This window comes from Schistocerca gregaria, chromosome 2, assembly GCF_023897955.1.
Source record: "Schistocerca gregaria isolate iqSchGreg1 chromosome 2, iqSchGreg1.2, whole genome shotgun sequence".
NCBI classification, from domain to species: Eukaryota; Metazoa; Arthropoda; class Insecta; order Orthoptera; family Acrididae; genus Schistocerca; species Schistocerca gregaria.
In genome coordinates, this window is record NC_064921.1 from 658339961 (window position 1) to 658356018 (window position 16058).

The 16058-nt window shown below is 40.6% G+C and overlaps 1 protein-coding gene across 1 annotated transcript in view; it reads right to left on the bottom strand.

Moving 5' to 3' along the window:
* Positions 1–16058, bottom strand: part of LOC126335925 (uncharacterized) — an 81214-nt gene that overhangs the window by 38835 nt on the left and 26321 nt on the right. The window contains exons 4-5 of the mRNA XM_049999400.1: positions 4978–5106; positions 2030–2066 (exon numbers count right to left, since the gene is read on the bottom strand). Coding sequence (XP_049855357.1) covers positions 2030–2066; positions 4978–5106 — 166 coding nt within the window. The remainder of the gene's footprint in view (positions 1–2029; positions 2067–4977; positions 5107–16058) is intronic.

Sequence of the window (16058 nt, forward strand, 5' to 3'; positions counted from 1 at the left end):
TTTCTTGCTGTGGCCAAAATCGGTGTTTTGCCGTACTCCATTGAAAGTACGTTAGAAATACAATGTTCCGCAACTGCAGATTTACTGGGTTGCAGTAGGCGAGTGCAACGTTGATGTTCTGTAGAACGCTCTTCCACTTTACGCACTGTCTGTCCTATATAGGCAGCTGCCATAAGCCTTATGTTGTTAGATAAGTTACAATCCAAACTATGTTCATTCTTTACAATCTTTCAATGAACAAAACCCGCTGATAATGACACAGAAATGCTGAAACATAATTGGGTAACAAGAAAAACAGTGTTTTGTATGAAAGTCGGAAACTATAGCCAATAATTTTAACGCCAAAGAGGAAAAAAATACAAGCGCTTCGAATCCAAAACATTAACATTATCTGTAGCTGAAGTCTTACCAGGCTAATTTACAGTGTTGCGACGATTGCACCACTTTGCTTCAAGCAGACGTAATAAGGGAAGTTATAATGACCCCATAGTCATATAATTTTAATTAGAAATGTAAAGAATTTGCAGAAGTGTTTTTGGCACATCCTCAACTGCACTGCTCAAAACAAGGCAAGCTACAGACTATTTATATGTTATTTCTCCAAAAGGAGAACCAGACTAAATTCAACCCATACTGTGATAAAATGGGTCTTTAGTCAATAAACTGACATTTATATGCAAAGCTTGTGATGTTTAATTATATGTAAAATTGAATGATTACTTCCTGCATTCATATCTGCAGTTGCAATATTGTAGTGAATTTAATGAGAATGAATACTACACATTTTTGATTTGTCGCTTTGTTGCAGTACTAGAGCAAAATTAATTTACTCCTGAAGTCAGTTATTTAAAGTTTCAAGAATATATTAACTTTACTGCAATGACAAACATTAACTTTAAAGGTTTTCTGAAAAGATTTGAATTAAAGAAAGGAAGTAGGTGAATGACTTGCCAGATTCATTCTGCTTCCTAGAAGCAAGTTTTAACTTTATCCAAACATAGCTTAAATAACTGTTCCTAGTTGAATGAACAGGTCTAAATTTCAAATTTCGCTCGTTAACGAGTGCGACCGTAAGTACCTAATAGTAGAGCTTAATTCAAGGAGGAATTTCTTAACGAATTTAGTCAAGGTTCGTGTTCCAGTGGTGAGTGCAGTCACTACGTTTCGTGGGAAACATAATTTATCAAAACAACTCAAGGTAAGCTGTGAAGAGCAGTGAATACCTTGTTGCTAAATCTAACAAGCCAATAGTTTGTCTACTAAACGCTTCAGAAGAGTTCTATAGCCCAATTAAAACTGATTCAGGTAAAATTTGCTAGTTCAAAATGAATCAAATGTAAATATTGTTGATTGGATTTGATTTCAAACTGTAGATATCTTTTCTGGGTTCGCAAGTCCGAATTTGGACGTTACGGGGACACACAAACCTATACCGAGGTCACTCTGATTCACCGGCGTGATCAAACTCTCGTAAAAATACACATGAAGAGAACGCAATATTTGTGACTAGGGAAGAGGATGACTGGATCGTTATAAACCTTTTTGAAGGATCAGTTGTATACTTGTGTAGTGTGGGTTAGCAACGCATTGAGTTGTATTTGTATTATGATGAGCATGAAAGGCAGAACGGAGAAGGAGAGACAGGGTTCTGTTACCTAACAGCCCCTTCCTCTCGGACAGTAACAAGGGTACTGACATAAATTACATACACTTCCGACAGATTGATGAAAACGAAGACTGTCTCATGCACGCACTGAATAGGACATTGTTGGGTTTTCCGGTCTGTTTTATACCAGAAGCAAGTATTGAGGCGACAATCATATGCCTCTCTCTCTCCTTTCCCTAACTGCAAAATACTCTGGAACGATATCCTCATGCAGCATTAGCATTTGGATCCGCTGTTTGTTTTAAATGAGTACAAGTGACATGTCTACATATTAACACCATTATTTGTAAATCCCCACTGGAAATTGTTTACATGACGATACTATATAAGAATAAGAGTGAAGTAGTCAACGCAGTGAATTACCTTTCTCACAGTGCACTGCTTTATTAACACCTTCGGTCTGAAAAGAGGAAACAAACATGGTTAGTCGACTTGTGGAACATCAATTTTCCTACACTAGACGAACAGTGCACTGAAGGCAGTCTTACAACAATGGTAAATTGATAAGCTAAGAAGCACCAATAATTTACTATCTTCAACACATTCTCATTCCTGAGAAACAAACGGATGCAATAAATGGCTGAGATTATCACCTCAGAAAGTCTGTATATTTCGGTCTGAAAAGTTATAAGCTCTATCGAGCTTACGGGTTGGTTTCAGAAACCCTACGGCTACAATATGTTTTTCTTTCCTTTGTGGAGAACAATGCAGTTACGTACCTACGAAGGGTCCGAAGGTTTTAAGATACTGAACAACCAGTTTAGAAAGACCGTCATGTACAAATTTAATCGACAGGCATCCCGATTAAATTTAAACATCAAGAACAAATCGATTTAGTTTCTACGTCGAAGGCCATGCTCTACTGGACGAGAAACGAACTGGTACTCTCAGGACCCTCTTAAGCTATAATAATTACATTGCCCTTCACGTAAATTTGAATAATATCATCACTAGAAAACGTCTTACAATAGTGACGATTACAGATATATTTTTATTATGATTTTTTTCATGCATGCTACTAGACCGTCGATCTGCAGTAGCCAACATTAGTTGTTTCAGTCTGTTATTATCGAGAAAAGTCGATGTCCACAAACTAAGGAAGCAACGAATCCCTCAAAAATGTGACTGACTCCATAACACAGATTTTGGTATATGACCAATTGTATTTCATGCGCTATTTATCATTAGCCCTCTCTCACGGGTCATTTGCTAGTGGTTCACGGAATTAACGATCTTGCGCAGCCTCAGTATGAGCTTGAAAACATCTGTCATACATTCGCCCACACATCGCTCGGCAAACCGTTGTTCTCCTGCAACAGTTTCAGTGGAACAACTACCCACCCAACCACCGTAAAGTCCTGACTTAGCGCCCAGTGACTATCACCTGTTCCCTAGGTTAAAAGAGCATTTCGCCGGAAAACGATTCAGCTCCGACGACGAGGTGAAAGAAGAGGTTCATAACTTTCTGAACAACATGGCGGCGAGCTGGTATCACACGGGCATACAAAAACTGAAACAGCGTCTACAAAAATGGATCGACAGAAACGGTGATAATGTCGAAAAATAGCTAAATGTTCAGGCTGTAAACTGACGTAAATCATTGTAGAAATAAACAGGTCTCTGTACATATAAAAAAATAGGAGACCTTAATTTTGGTATAACCCTCGTAGTTTGTGGGAGATCTACGGCGTTTCCCTAACGAGCCAGTTCTGTCTCTGTTCGAGTTAATTTCAGATAATAGATTCAAAACAGACTCAAATGAACCTTAGTTTTGATAGTATTCCATTCCATAGCTGATGAAAGAGCTACCATGGCTCCTATGACAGATAGCCTATAAAAACATCCGATTTGATTCACCTTCACTGCTTATCTTTACCAAGGTTATTCACATTTATAATATGTGAAAATCACATTAACTATTTCTTTACGGTAGTGAAAACTCCATTACCGTTGGCGTCTAGCCGATCCTTGTCTTACGTGGGGTGTAAGCGGTCAATGTTTACAACGTACAGTTGTGGAGGTGAACAATTTGATACAGGGTACTTGTGGCCTGTCAAGCCGAGGAAACACCCTCAAATTCGCCTACGAAAGTCACCTACGCAACTGCGCATGCGCTCTGTCCGGGATTGTAATTAGTCTCTTGCTATCCTACGGCACCGACTTCGTCGGCTATTTCTATAGCAACGTTAATCTGAACTTTCCCATGAGTATAATGAAAGAAAAACGGCATTTCCAAACACTATGTGAAACCTAATTACGTTTATAATTCGATCTAAACTTAAGAAAACAGTTTTTCAGTAAGAAGGCCAGAGAAACAAAGCAATTTATGTTTTGATATTATGCTGTTAAAAGTCACAATAGCTTGACGTAAAATTTACATAAACGTAAAATTTATAGATTGTAAGTGCAAGAACAAGTAGTATTCAAGGACGATTTTAGCAACAATCTAGCTCGGCACTCATACGTTATGGCTCAGGTGGTCAATCTGTCTGTTTTCCAGCTTGATGGACCACATGTGTTCTTTATCAATTTATTTCTCTCGATTTCACAAACACCAGTTTCTTACGTTGTAAGCACTTATCGCTTAAACTCTTTATATTCCAGCTTGAACTTCGTTCATATTCACTTCAGTTTTCTGTTCTTAATACTCAGTGTACATTATTATATTCACTTCAAGAACGGAAGTTCTCCAGGAGTAACTTGTTTAATGTCTCTTCTACCATAGTAGAAAATTCAACACTTATGTATTCAGGTTATTCGTACCTGAAACAGATCCATATTCAAGCCGCAAGTTATCCGAATAGCCGCTTCCTCTGTGGAGTCAAAGAAGTTTGATGCGCCCATCGTAGGATCTACATTTCATACGAAAAGTCTTAACTAGCCTTCAAAGCTACCGGACTACCTGTTTGGGAAGACTTTCGTGGACGGCTATGAAGCCCAAACGGTGGTGATACTGTCGTCGAAACTTCTAGGACAAAACAGGTCAACCTATACTGACTCATAAAATGTGCATTGGTTGTTACATGAAAACGCAATTAAAGGCTTGCGTCAGATGCATATCAAATGAACGAATGTATGAACTTAACAATTATTGCTATGCTTTACATCTTAAGGTATCGGAAAGCTCAAATTGAAACCCCATCAAATTATTTGTATCACTGTTATTTGTAAGGCTGGTAGACAAGTGTGAACTAATTTTATCCAGTGATGTTTTTAATTGGAAGTAACATACAAAACTTGTGTATCATTTCCTGCTGCCCCTATTTAGTGAGGGCAACTACAGTTATTGAAAGAAAAGAAACGTAACTCACCGTGTTAGGTCTGGCACAGTTGATACCTACGAGGCTGTATGTGACACCATTTATGGAGCAGTCGCATCTGATACCTGCATCAGCCAGGGATGCCACTATGAGCAGCGTCCATAGCACGTCGCAGATCGCCTGCAGACAAAATATGCTTACAGGTAAATAGCTAATACAAAAGTGGTGTGATATTTCAGGTTAGACCTCAGATAAATACCGTCCATATTCTGGACAACTGTTGCCCAGGAAACATTTTTGACACAATTCTGAAACATGTATTGTTCCTGAAATAATACACTGGTACGCCAGAATATTATGACCACCTAGCGGCGACGCGTCGTGGCATGGAAGCAATGAGGTCCGGGGGTTCGCTGCACCACATCTGCACACACAAGTCATCTAGTCCTCATTAATTCCGGGGAGTGGGGTGACGAGCCCTGATGCCACGTTCAATCACTTCTCAGATGTGGGCGATCCGGTTCAGATCTGGTGAGTAGGGGGAAACATGACTGTCACGAAGGTGTGTACGTAGTCCTGAACCACTGTATCATACGCCTTGGCCGTCATGATACCTTGCACGAGCTCCAATGGACTCACGGATACCCACGTACAGATGTCAAACAGCTTTTCCCCTAGAAGACGACGCATTCGCGCCCCTCCAAACGGTATAATGAAGAAAGTATCGGGGTTCGTTAGGCTATGCAAAGCTATGTCACTGCGCCAACGTCCTGTGCCGATGGTCGCGTGCCCATTTCAGTCGTAGTTGCCGATGTGGTGGTGCTAACATTGGCAAATGCACGGGCCGTCGACTGTGCAGTCCCGTCGTTAGGACACACTAGAACTCTGCCCAGCATTAAATTCTGATGCTAGTCCCGCCTGTCCTGTTTTGCCAGTGTGCCCAGCCTACGACGTCCGAGGTCTAATGTGTCAAATACACTCACTACAGCACTCCTCGAACACCCGACAAGTGTGTGCTGTTGGCGAATTGCTGGAGCTGAGCCTCAGGGTCACCGAAGTCTGCCGTCGGTCAAACTCAGGTAGATCGCAGGTCTTCCCCATTCTACGCACGGACAGCACGCTGACGAATACTATAAGCACCGTGCGCGATTCTGAGCAGCAGTCATTCCTCACCCAGTGACGCTGCTGTCGACACCCTGTCGCCTGGACGGGTTTATACCGACAGTAGGTCGGTGGTCATAATGTTGCGGCTGAACAGCGCATCTATGCAGTGAAAAAGCTTATTCTAGAAAAAAACAAATAAAATGACTTGCAAGTTCGGTTTCCAAATCGTTAAGTTTACAAATAAAACTCTTTCTGCCCTTGCGTTAATGCTCAACGCTAGACACTCATCTAGGCACATGATACATAAGCAGTTTGTTCTTTAGGAAAATGAATCACACGTTCATGAATTCAATTACTTTGATTTCCGGACTAGTGAAAGCAGCGTCACAAAGAGTTTCCAATGGTCAAAGATGACCTTGAACTGCCCCCCCCCACCAATCCAAAGGAGCATTGGGCAGGCAGATCACGTAGGTCAGGAAGATGTACATCGACAGGAAGTGGAGAAAATGGCGGTCTTCGTGCTGTCTTCCATTTTGTCCTCCGCTTTTGCCGCTCTCAGGTGATATTTACGTCTAATTTTTTCGGGATCCTGAAATCTTGACAGAGGATAGAGCAACATGTTGTGCGAAGACACGACTCCAGACGTCTTTGACTCTGTAAAAACGTTAACGATGAAGATGTCAACCGGGAAAGAATTTCCAACATTGCTCTAATTGAGATCCCAGGTTCGCCAAGACAGAAGACATAACGGAGAGGCAGACTAATGCTCACACTGACCTTACACCACCAAGTCTACCAACACTAGCGTTGTATGTTTTTGAGTCCGCCATGTCCGATTGAATCACCCATTTTTGTAAATGCATGGTGGCTCTTTGACGTTTGTTTCGGTGTGGATGCATTAATACTGTCCGAACTCCTACGACAATCAATAACCTGCAAGTAGGGGCTTAATGGATGCGGGACGCCACATTGCAGCGTGCGACAATTTGGAAATTGGTGTCGGTTATGGGCTGTGACCAAATGGCCGAAACGGCTGAGGAAACCCTCATGAGAAGTGGTGAGTCCGGGTTCCAGTTCAGGTCCGGCACAAATTTTTAAGTTTCTCCATTGCTATATCACAATTCCTTGCGCGGCAGGAAGTCATTAATTCCATTTCTTTCGGCATCCCCTGTTTCATACAAAAACCAGCCTAAACACATAATACAAAACGCATGCAACTGGTCCGTAGATTCTCCACCGGAAACGTGGATGCGATACATAATTATAACACTTCGCATATGAAGGTGAAGTATAGGGTATTTGCTGGGACATTGTTCTCAGATGATACTGTTAGTGTGAAGAAAACGTCTTAAGATCCCGTCAGTAAAAGTAACGAAGAAAGCCCACATTACCAAACGAAGCATCAACCTGAAAGACAATACTTTATGAACAGGGTTTATGCAATCTTGTTTCGTCCACTTTGAACTCTTAATTGGACTTCCGCTACTGTTTATAGTACAGAATAATATTTCCGTCGTGTCACTCAGAACTGTATTCCAATATCTGTTCCGCGTTTCAATGATTTCCAACGTAATCCTCATGGTAATTTAGTCGTGTTGTTCACCATAAGCCGTTGTCTGCGTTACTTTTGGCTTTGAGGGGCTTTTAGTAAATATACTACACACAGTCACCAGACATACGCGATACTGAACTACATACTGTAACACTGACAGTTCCAAGATCGTACACAACACTGAAATCGGCACTAGATAGGATTACCTCTCTCATCTCTCTCGGCCATGTGTTACAGGATCAGCAAGCCAATTCTATCACCCGTTAAAATTCAGTGCACACTTGCAGGAGTCGTTCGCTGTTTCTTTTGGAAGATAAGCGGGAAGTAATTTTTGTTCCTCTACATTGTTTCTCGTTCCTCATCATACTGTGTTCTCCAACGGGTCATTTACAATTTGTATTTTACGCCTCAAAGTGTCCACGTTTAACACAGCTTGCTTCATTTTTAACCGACAGTTTGAGCACAGGTTATAGTATGCACACCGCACAAGAACATTGCGGTACTACCATAAGGAATTAATTAACGGGAAAAAGGTTTTTGGATAGATACCATGATGCATTTAACACTTACGTTCTCAATGAAGTGAAGCAGTTGGACGTGGCAGTAACTCACAGTAACAGTGTCCAAGGGAATTATGATCTGAGTACTCATTAAACATTATCCCCCAGAATAATAGTTACAAGACCCTCGGCACAAATACATATCTAGAAAGTTCCCATTCTTTATTGATTAGGTACTCATCAAATGAGTTTATTACCAAATCGTTGCTTAAAATTAGTAACTGTAGTCAAACCAAGCTTGGCTTTATAGTCTCACTGTAACTTACATATTATAATGCAGTAAGTTGTGTCCCAAATTCTTAAGTGTACTTGAATTTTACGAACATGATTGTGTAGCTTTCAAATGGACTTTGTTACCAGTCACCAATAATTGTAAGTGGATATGATGTATATCGTTGGAAAACATCCACCTCCATATCAAATGGTTTTGCCGTATCAAACAAGATCCACACATTGTGAAATCGTTAAATCTTCGGCTTTCTACAATATCACAGTTTCTAATTTATGACAGACTTAAAGGATCAGTCATGCAAGAGTACAATCAAACGGTATACTCTTCCTCACCACGGTGATGAATATTGTGGAATGTAAAAATATTAGGAATCTCTTTCTCTCTTTCTCGCTGGAAACCTCTTTAGCCTCCGCGTAGACGACAGGATGGAAGTTCCAGTCGCCAAGTGTTGTGGAGGTAACCACAAAATCCTTACGTAACAGTGGAAGTTGTGGCTTCCTGTCCCTGTGTGTACACCAAAAAAATTTGCTACAGGAGATTATGAAAGGGAAGGGAAACGACCACACTTAGTCTTCGCTAGGCTGATGATTCGAATTTTTACTATTGGTAGTTTCGTTGCTTGCCTGGCGCTGGAAATTGGGGACTATAAGGTTACGTATATGCCACGCTATAGGCTGCAGCGATAACTTAACACGCAGTACCTGCGGTAGTAAATCACGTCGATCAAGTTATTCAAGATAAAGTAATAGTTGCTTCTAAAGGGATAACAATAAAGCAATAAAGACAGCTGGATTAAAGAAACCTAGAATAGCCATTGTTCTCCATAACACAGCACTCATTAGTAGTTCATTGAACTGATATCCTTTATTACGCCTATTTTAGTTTCAAGCTACAAGTAAGAATAAACAAGAAACTTAAAGGTCCATCTAAAATTTTCATAACTGCCGCCAGATGAGGCACATACTTTTGTGCTTTGTACAACTAGTGTCTTTCCTGTCATCCTGAAAACACAAAGCTAGGTGATGCTATGAGAAACAGACTTTTTTCGAGGAAAAGTTAAAATCGATTATCAAGCTTTGATTCCTCCAAATTAGTTAAGTAGAATTCTATGAAGTTTTTTGAAGAGTGTCCCTCTGATATTTTTCACTGTCTTATTTCAACTAGCTAGCACTGCTTCTTAGTCTCGTAACCGAGCTTCACATGAATATAGGTTACGAAATAAGACACTGAAAGCCACATACGCGTTAGACTACTTATGGCAGCAAGACAACTGACAGTGGTAGGCTGAAAATCCATAAAACACATGTCGTTGGCTACGATTTTTACCAAAAATCTCGAAATGTTCTTGAACAGTTTACTTCAGATTCTTGCATATATATAAGTCAAATTCCCGACAGAATGTGAAGACTAAACCTTGATCTCAAGATCATAACCATAGACCCACGTCTCATCAGCTTCATGATTCTCCAAAGGAATATCTCGTTCTCATTTGCGCGATCCAAAAGCTCATGCGAGGCGAAGGTCTTCATAGTCTTGACTCACCAACCATGGGACAAACTTGGCTGTAACGCGATGCATTCTTCTGCAAACTCTCGGAGCGTCAATCTTCGATTGGCACACACAGTTTCGTTGAAGTTTCTGACCTGAACGCCGTCGTTAGATGTCGAAGGACGTCTTGAACGAGGGTCATCGTTAAATTCCGTCTGACCATTTTTAAGCCGTGCGGACCATTCGTAATACCGAGCGCGGCTTAAAGACTATCACAGTACGCTTCCTGCATCAGTTGACGTGTCTCTGTAAAACTGTCTGCTGTTTTGTTTTCTTTCTCGCAGCCGTTTTTAAGAGAAAACAAGAAAGTAGTTTTTATGTCTTACAGGCTTAGAATATTACGCAATCTGAATCGTCCGAAACTACCTATTTGCAGCTTAAAACTATGCGAAATCTCGTCACAGGTCCTGTGGCAAGAGAGGTCTCTTCGTTCATTTTATGCGGCTTTGATTCACAATGAAGGATCCGTTGGCAATAACAATGAAGAAGGCTCCATATCAGAGAAAGTGGGAAAGAATGATGGAAAGGAAGTCAGGGAGGGGGCAAAGAAAAGATGGACCGTGGCTTGAGGAGGAAGTGGATGGAGATAGCAAGAGGGGGGAGGTGGACATAGGGGAGAGGAGGTAATAGTCAGAGAGAGGGAAAGGACAAGGACAATGAGAAGGGGGAAGAGGAGCTGGACAAAAGAGATGGGAGATTAGGCCATATATCCACTTGCCATACATGTTTAGCAATTGCAAAACATTGTTGGATCTTTAGTAGTACATCAAATAAGAGTCAGTAAGTCTTTTATGAATATACGTGACAGGAGTGTATGGACGTAGTAGTGAAACGTGGACGATAGCAGAGACAAGAACAGAACTTCATCTGAAATGTTGCCGTACACAGGGCATCGTAAGCTAGGGAATCCAAGACTTAGCTGTACAAGAGTGTTAAAATGCACGTTGGCTACCGTAATTACTCTGAGTATAGATAAGTGTGAAGAATTTCATGAAATCAATCTACAGACAGACGTCAGCAACATGGGCGTCGTTAACTGCAGGCCAAGCTATAAGTCGACCACAGTATTATTGCTCGTGTGACTGAAGGCGCTTCGTTCAGCTTATCTTGAGTTCGCGCATAACCGGGTTTTTGGAGGGAAGGGAAGACGATAAAGCTACAATAATGCAATCAAAACTACTCTAATCATGGTGATTACAGTTACCAAGTGGATGGTCAATCACTCTAGGCGTGGACTCCAAATTACTCATCTGCAGTATGTGTTTCACTCGAATCCTCTCCAGTTTCATCCACCATGTCTGTTTCAATATCACGCTCGTCGTCATGTGCTGCATATTCATTTACAGTCTCTAGACCAATGTTGATAATTATATTCTCTATTTCGTTTGCACTTAAACTACCTCTGCGTCAAGATTCATTTTCAATTCCGTTTATATCTTGTATTCAAGATTACCTCTGTATCGTTCAAATCAAAGTTGTATAGCGAGAGTCTCAAAAGCGTACATGCCGTACACCTTAAAATGACATCTACCTTAGAAATAAGCTTTGGGTTGTTATAAAACACAACTTGTAAAAGCTCGTTTCCTGCCAAACTCGGTTGAGAACCGATTTTTAACGAAGGAAAGGTACACATCGATCAGTCGCAGTCCCATTGGTTTCTTATTGTTCTTGCATATCGTGATTTTAGCTACAAATAGACGTCTTCAGTGCTGAAATACAGGAATAGTACAGCACAAGAATTGATTTACATAAAACAAAAAGTAAAACGCCACGTTATCCATAAGCAAAGGCCCATTCTAATCAACATACCATTTGAGTGAGTTACCATCCAACAAAGTTGCTGCAGTACACGTCACCATATAAGTTTACTGACGTACGAGTAGAAAGAAAGTGAGGTGTTGTTTACAACAAGTACAGCAGTTTCAGTGTGCGTCACGTAATATAAGTAAGCCCATTATGTTAGAATAATACCTAACCCAATTTCATTCCAATATAGCAGTTTAAAACTGTTCATAAAATACAGTTCCATACCAATGCGAAATTCATCAAAAGCTAAAATCTGCTTCAGTCACTCGTATCAAAATGGTTAAGTGATCCACCAAATAAAAGAAGGTTAATACAAATCGTTTTGTATGAAGACTTAACATCATAAAAAATATTGAAGATTAACATAACAAGACAAGTTTCAAAAACGTAATAAAAACATTCAAACGTCCTCTACTGACGTAAATTTCTTACATATCGGATGCCGCTTGCAAAGGACAATACAACGAAGTGCCTTTTATCTAGCACTTAAGGCTAATAGTTGAATAGTGTTCCACATGTTTGATGGCTAAACCGATATAATGTGGAACAGCAGCAACAAAGTGAAAGACAAAACGATGACTATTAGCAACATGTTATGCTCCCACATACTACCATGCCTGGTTTTCTCATTTTAAAGGCAGGCTAAAAGTTCTATGCTAGTTCATTCCTGAGTCGTGAGCTCTTTTGCTTTGAAACACGAGACCGTCGAAGAGCTCCCAAAACTGGCGGGTCTTTACTAACATCTGCTCACTAGGTAAGTGAACACCAGGTTACCTCACACGGCAGTATAGTTCCATCTCCTCCAGGATGTCCATCAATGTGCATTTCTCGGTTCTGTGCAATAGCCAGACGCACGACTTCAGAGAAGGGAGAGTGTAACCATTCAGAATCCAATGGATAGTGAAATTCGATCTCCCAACTATATCCCGCCTACTCAAAGCTACATGCTCATCAAACCTGATCTCAAATCTTCCGTCTGTCCCACGTAATAGGCTTCACAATCTGGACATTCCAGCTTGCACACATCTAACTCATAGTGCACATTCCTTTTATCAGCATAATTAGCCAAAACTGCTCCAGGTTGTCTTTAATTGAATAGGAAACCTTTCTGTTATATTTTTTTGAAAACCGATGCTATTTTTGTGCGAAAGGTGTCATAATATGGCAAGTAAACGTATCAGTTATATCTATCTACCATTTTATTATTACCTAAAAGTTCTTTTACATTCTGATAATTTTTGGTAAATTTTACCTACTTAATGGGAGTGCGGGTACTTGTTTGAACTGGCAGTGTGTTAAATGGTAGCCAACAATTTATCTTATTCACCTGTATACGAGTACAGTGGGAGCTTACGAAGATGACTTATAGGAAAACAAAAAAGGCATTCTTATGCTAGTTTGGGTGATCTGAATGATAACCAATAACAGTAATATAAATATTTTTTCTCCAGCTGAATAAGAAAAAGAGTTAGGCATCATTCAACGCACTGCCAGAATCTCACCCTTCCCCCACCCCTCATTACATAAGTAAAATATCGGAATGTGAAAGAATCTGTAGGTAACATTAAAAAAGGAAGATACAAATATCAAATACATTTGCCTGCCTTATTATAACACATTTAGCAGACAAATAGCATCGGTTTTCAAAAAACAAAACAGAAAGGTTTCCTTTTCAGCTACAAACAACCTTGGGGATATTTTGGCTAAATATGTTGATCAAAGAAATGTGCAGAAAAAATCGGGTGTGTACAGGGTGAAATGTCCAGAATGTGATACTGTTACTTGGGACCGACAGGTAGAAGGCTTCAGTTGAAGTTTGGTCAGAATGTAGCTTTGGACAGGCGGGATGCAAATGAGATATCCAGTTTCGTTGGCCAGATGGTTGAGAGTCGACACACCGCTCCTTCTCTGAGGTCGGGTGTAATGTTGTTTCATAAAGCTGAGGGCACATTCATGGACCTTCTGGAGGAGACGGACGTACACTGCCGGCTGAGGTAATCTAATGTTCATCCGCACAATGAGCAAGCTTTGGTGTAAATATGTCAGTTTGTTTAGCTCTTCGATGGTCTTCTGCTTTGAGGCAGAAGACGCTACGCCCCAGGAGGTAATTAATTTTCCGCTAAGGTGAGAACACTAGACATGATACTGTGTGAGAATATAACTTATTATTATCAGTGAATGGCTTTATCTTTCATTTTGTTGGTAATATACCGATTTCACCATCAAAGTGAAACTATTCAATCATTAGCCTTAAGTGACAATTTGGTATACTGCTATCTGCAAGCAGCGTACCACGTTTGGAGTTCCGTCATTCGTTACGCAAGAAATTTACGGCGGTAGAGAATGTTTGATTATGTTTATTAAATGATGTTAACAGATCTTCATAAAAGCGGTTTGTACGAGGGCTATCCACAAAGTACATTACGTCTTGGAATGAAAAATAAATAAAGTATTGGAATTTTTTTTATTATATACAGATGAAAGCCACACTTAAATACTACTTTTCTACATAGTTGCCATTTAAATTAAGGCACTTATCGTAGCGATGGACGAGCTTGGAAATTCCTGCACAACCTCAGAAGAGCAATACAAAACAAGCGCAGAGGAAAGTTGGGCTCAGAGATCTTGCTGATACACGATAACGTCCGGGCCCACACGGCAAATGCCACTCGTGAAGTTCTCGAATCTTTTAAGTGGGAGTTGTTTCCTCATCCGCCGTATAGCCCCGATCTGCCACCGAGCGACATCCACTTATTCCCAGCAATGAAGAAGTGTTTGGCTATGCAGCGTTTTAATCACGACGCACAGCTTCAAGAAGAGGTAACCACGTGGTTGAAGGCGTAGGTGGCCGAATCTTACGACGAAGGAATTTCCTAGCTCGTCCATCGCTACGATAAGTGCCTTAATTTAAATGGAAACTATGTAGAAAAGTAGTATTTAAATGTGGCTTTCAACTGTATATAATAAAAGAATTCCAATACTTTATTTATTTTTAATTCCAAAACGTAATGTACTTTGTGGATAGCCCTCGTATAAACTTGTGGTCTGGGGGTAATGTCTTTGTTTCGTAATCAAAACGTCTTTGGTCCCGGGTTGGGTAACGCTACTGCTTAAATATTGAGTAATAATCAGCAATGGCGGCCGTCGACTTTCTGCATAAGAAGTCTCCCTCATCTGCCACCATTCTTGACAAAAATAGCGGAGGATCAGACAGAGGTTCAGGGCACTCTCCTGTCCTAGGGGTGGGAAACTGCCCCTAAAATTTGAAAAATCAGCAATTATGAACCACATGAGAATGCAGAAGGCAATGGAAATCACTGCGTTAAAAACACGTAACGTCTATCCACAGGACATGTGGCCTGTAATAGAAGAAGTGTCATGATGATCTCTCCATTGGCAATAGATTCTTGAATAGTCCCCCATTCGGATTTCCGGGAGGGGACTGCCAAAGGGGACGTTACCAAGAGAAAAAGATGGAATAATCAACGAAAGGATAACGTTCTACGAGTAGGGACGTGCAATGTCAGAAGCTTGAACGTTGTAGCTAAACTAGAGAATCTGAAAAGGAAAATGCAAAGGCTCAATCTAGATATAGTAGGGGTCAGTGAGTAAAGTGGAAAGAAGACAAGGATTTCTGGTCAGATGAGTATAGGGTAATATACAGAGCAGCAGAAAATGATGTAACAGAAATAGGATTCCTTATAAATAGGAGGGTAGAGCAGAGAGTGTGTTACTGTGAACGGTTCATTGACAGGGCTGTACTTACCAGAATCGACAGCAAACCAATACCGAACGCGATACTTCACGTATACACGCCGACGCCGCAAGCTGAAGTTGAAGAAATAGAGAAAGTGTATGAGGATATTGAAAGTGGGAAGAAAATCTAATTGTCTTGGAGCACTGGAATGCAGTTGTGGAGAGGAGAAAAATTAATTGAGTTTTGTAACAAGTTTCAGCTAGTAATAGCGAACACCCTGTTCAAGAATCACTAGAGGGGGTGGGATATTTGGCAAAGGACGGGTGTTACGCGAAGATTTCAGTTATATTACATCATGGTCAGACAGAGATTCCGAAATCAGATACTGGATTGTAAGGTGTACCCAGGAGCAGATACAAATTCAGATCACAATATAGTAGCGATGAAGAGTAGGCTGAAGTTTAGGACATTAGACATGAAGAATCAATAGGCTAAGAAGTTGAATACGGAAGCTCTAAGGAATGACGAGATACGTTGAAGTTCTCTAACGCTATAGGCACAGCAAAAAGGAATAGCGCAGTAGGCAGCACGGTTGAAGACGACGTGACATCTCTAAAAAGGGCCATCACAGAA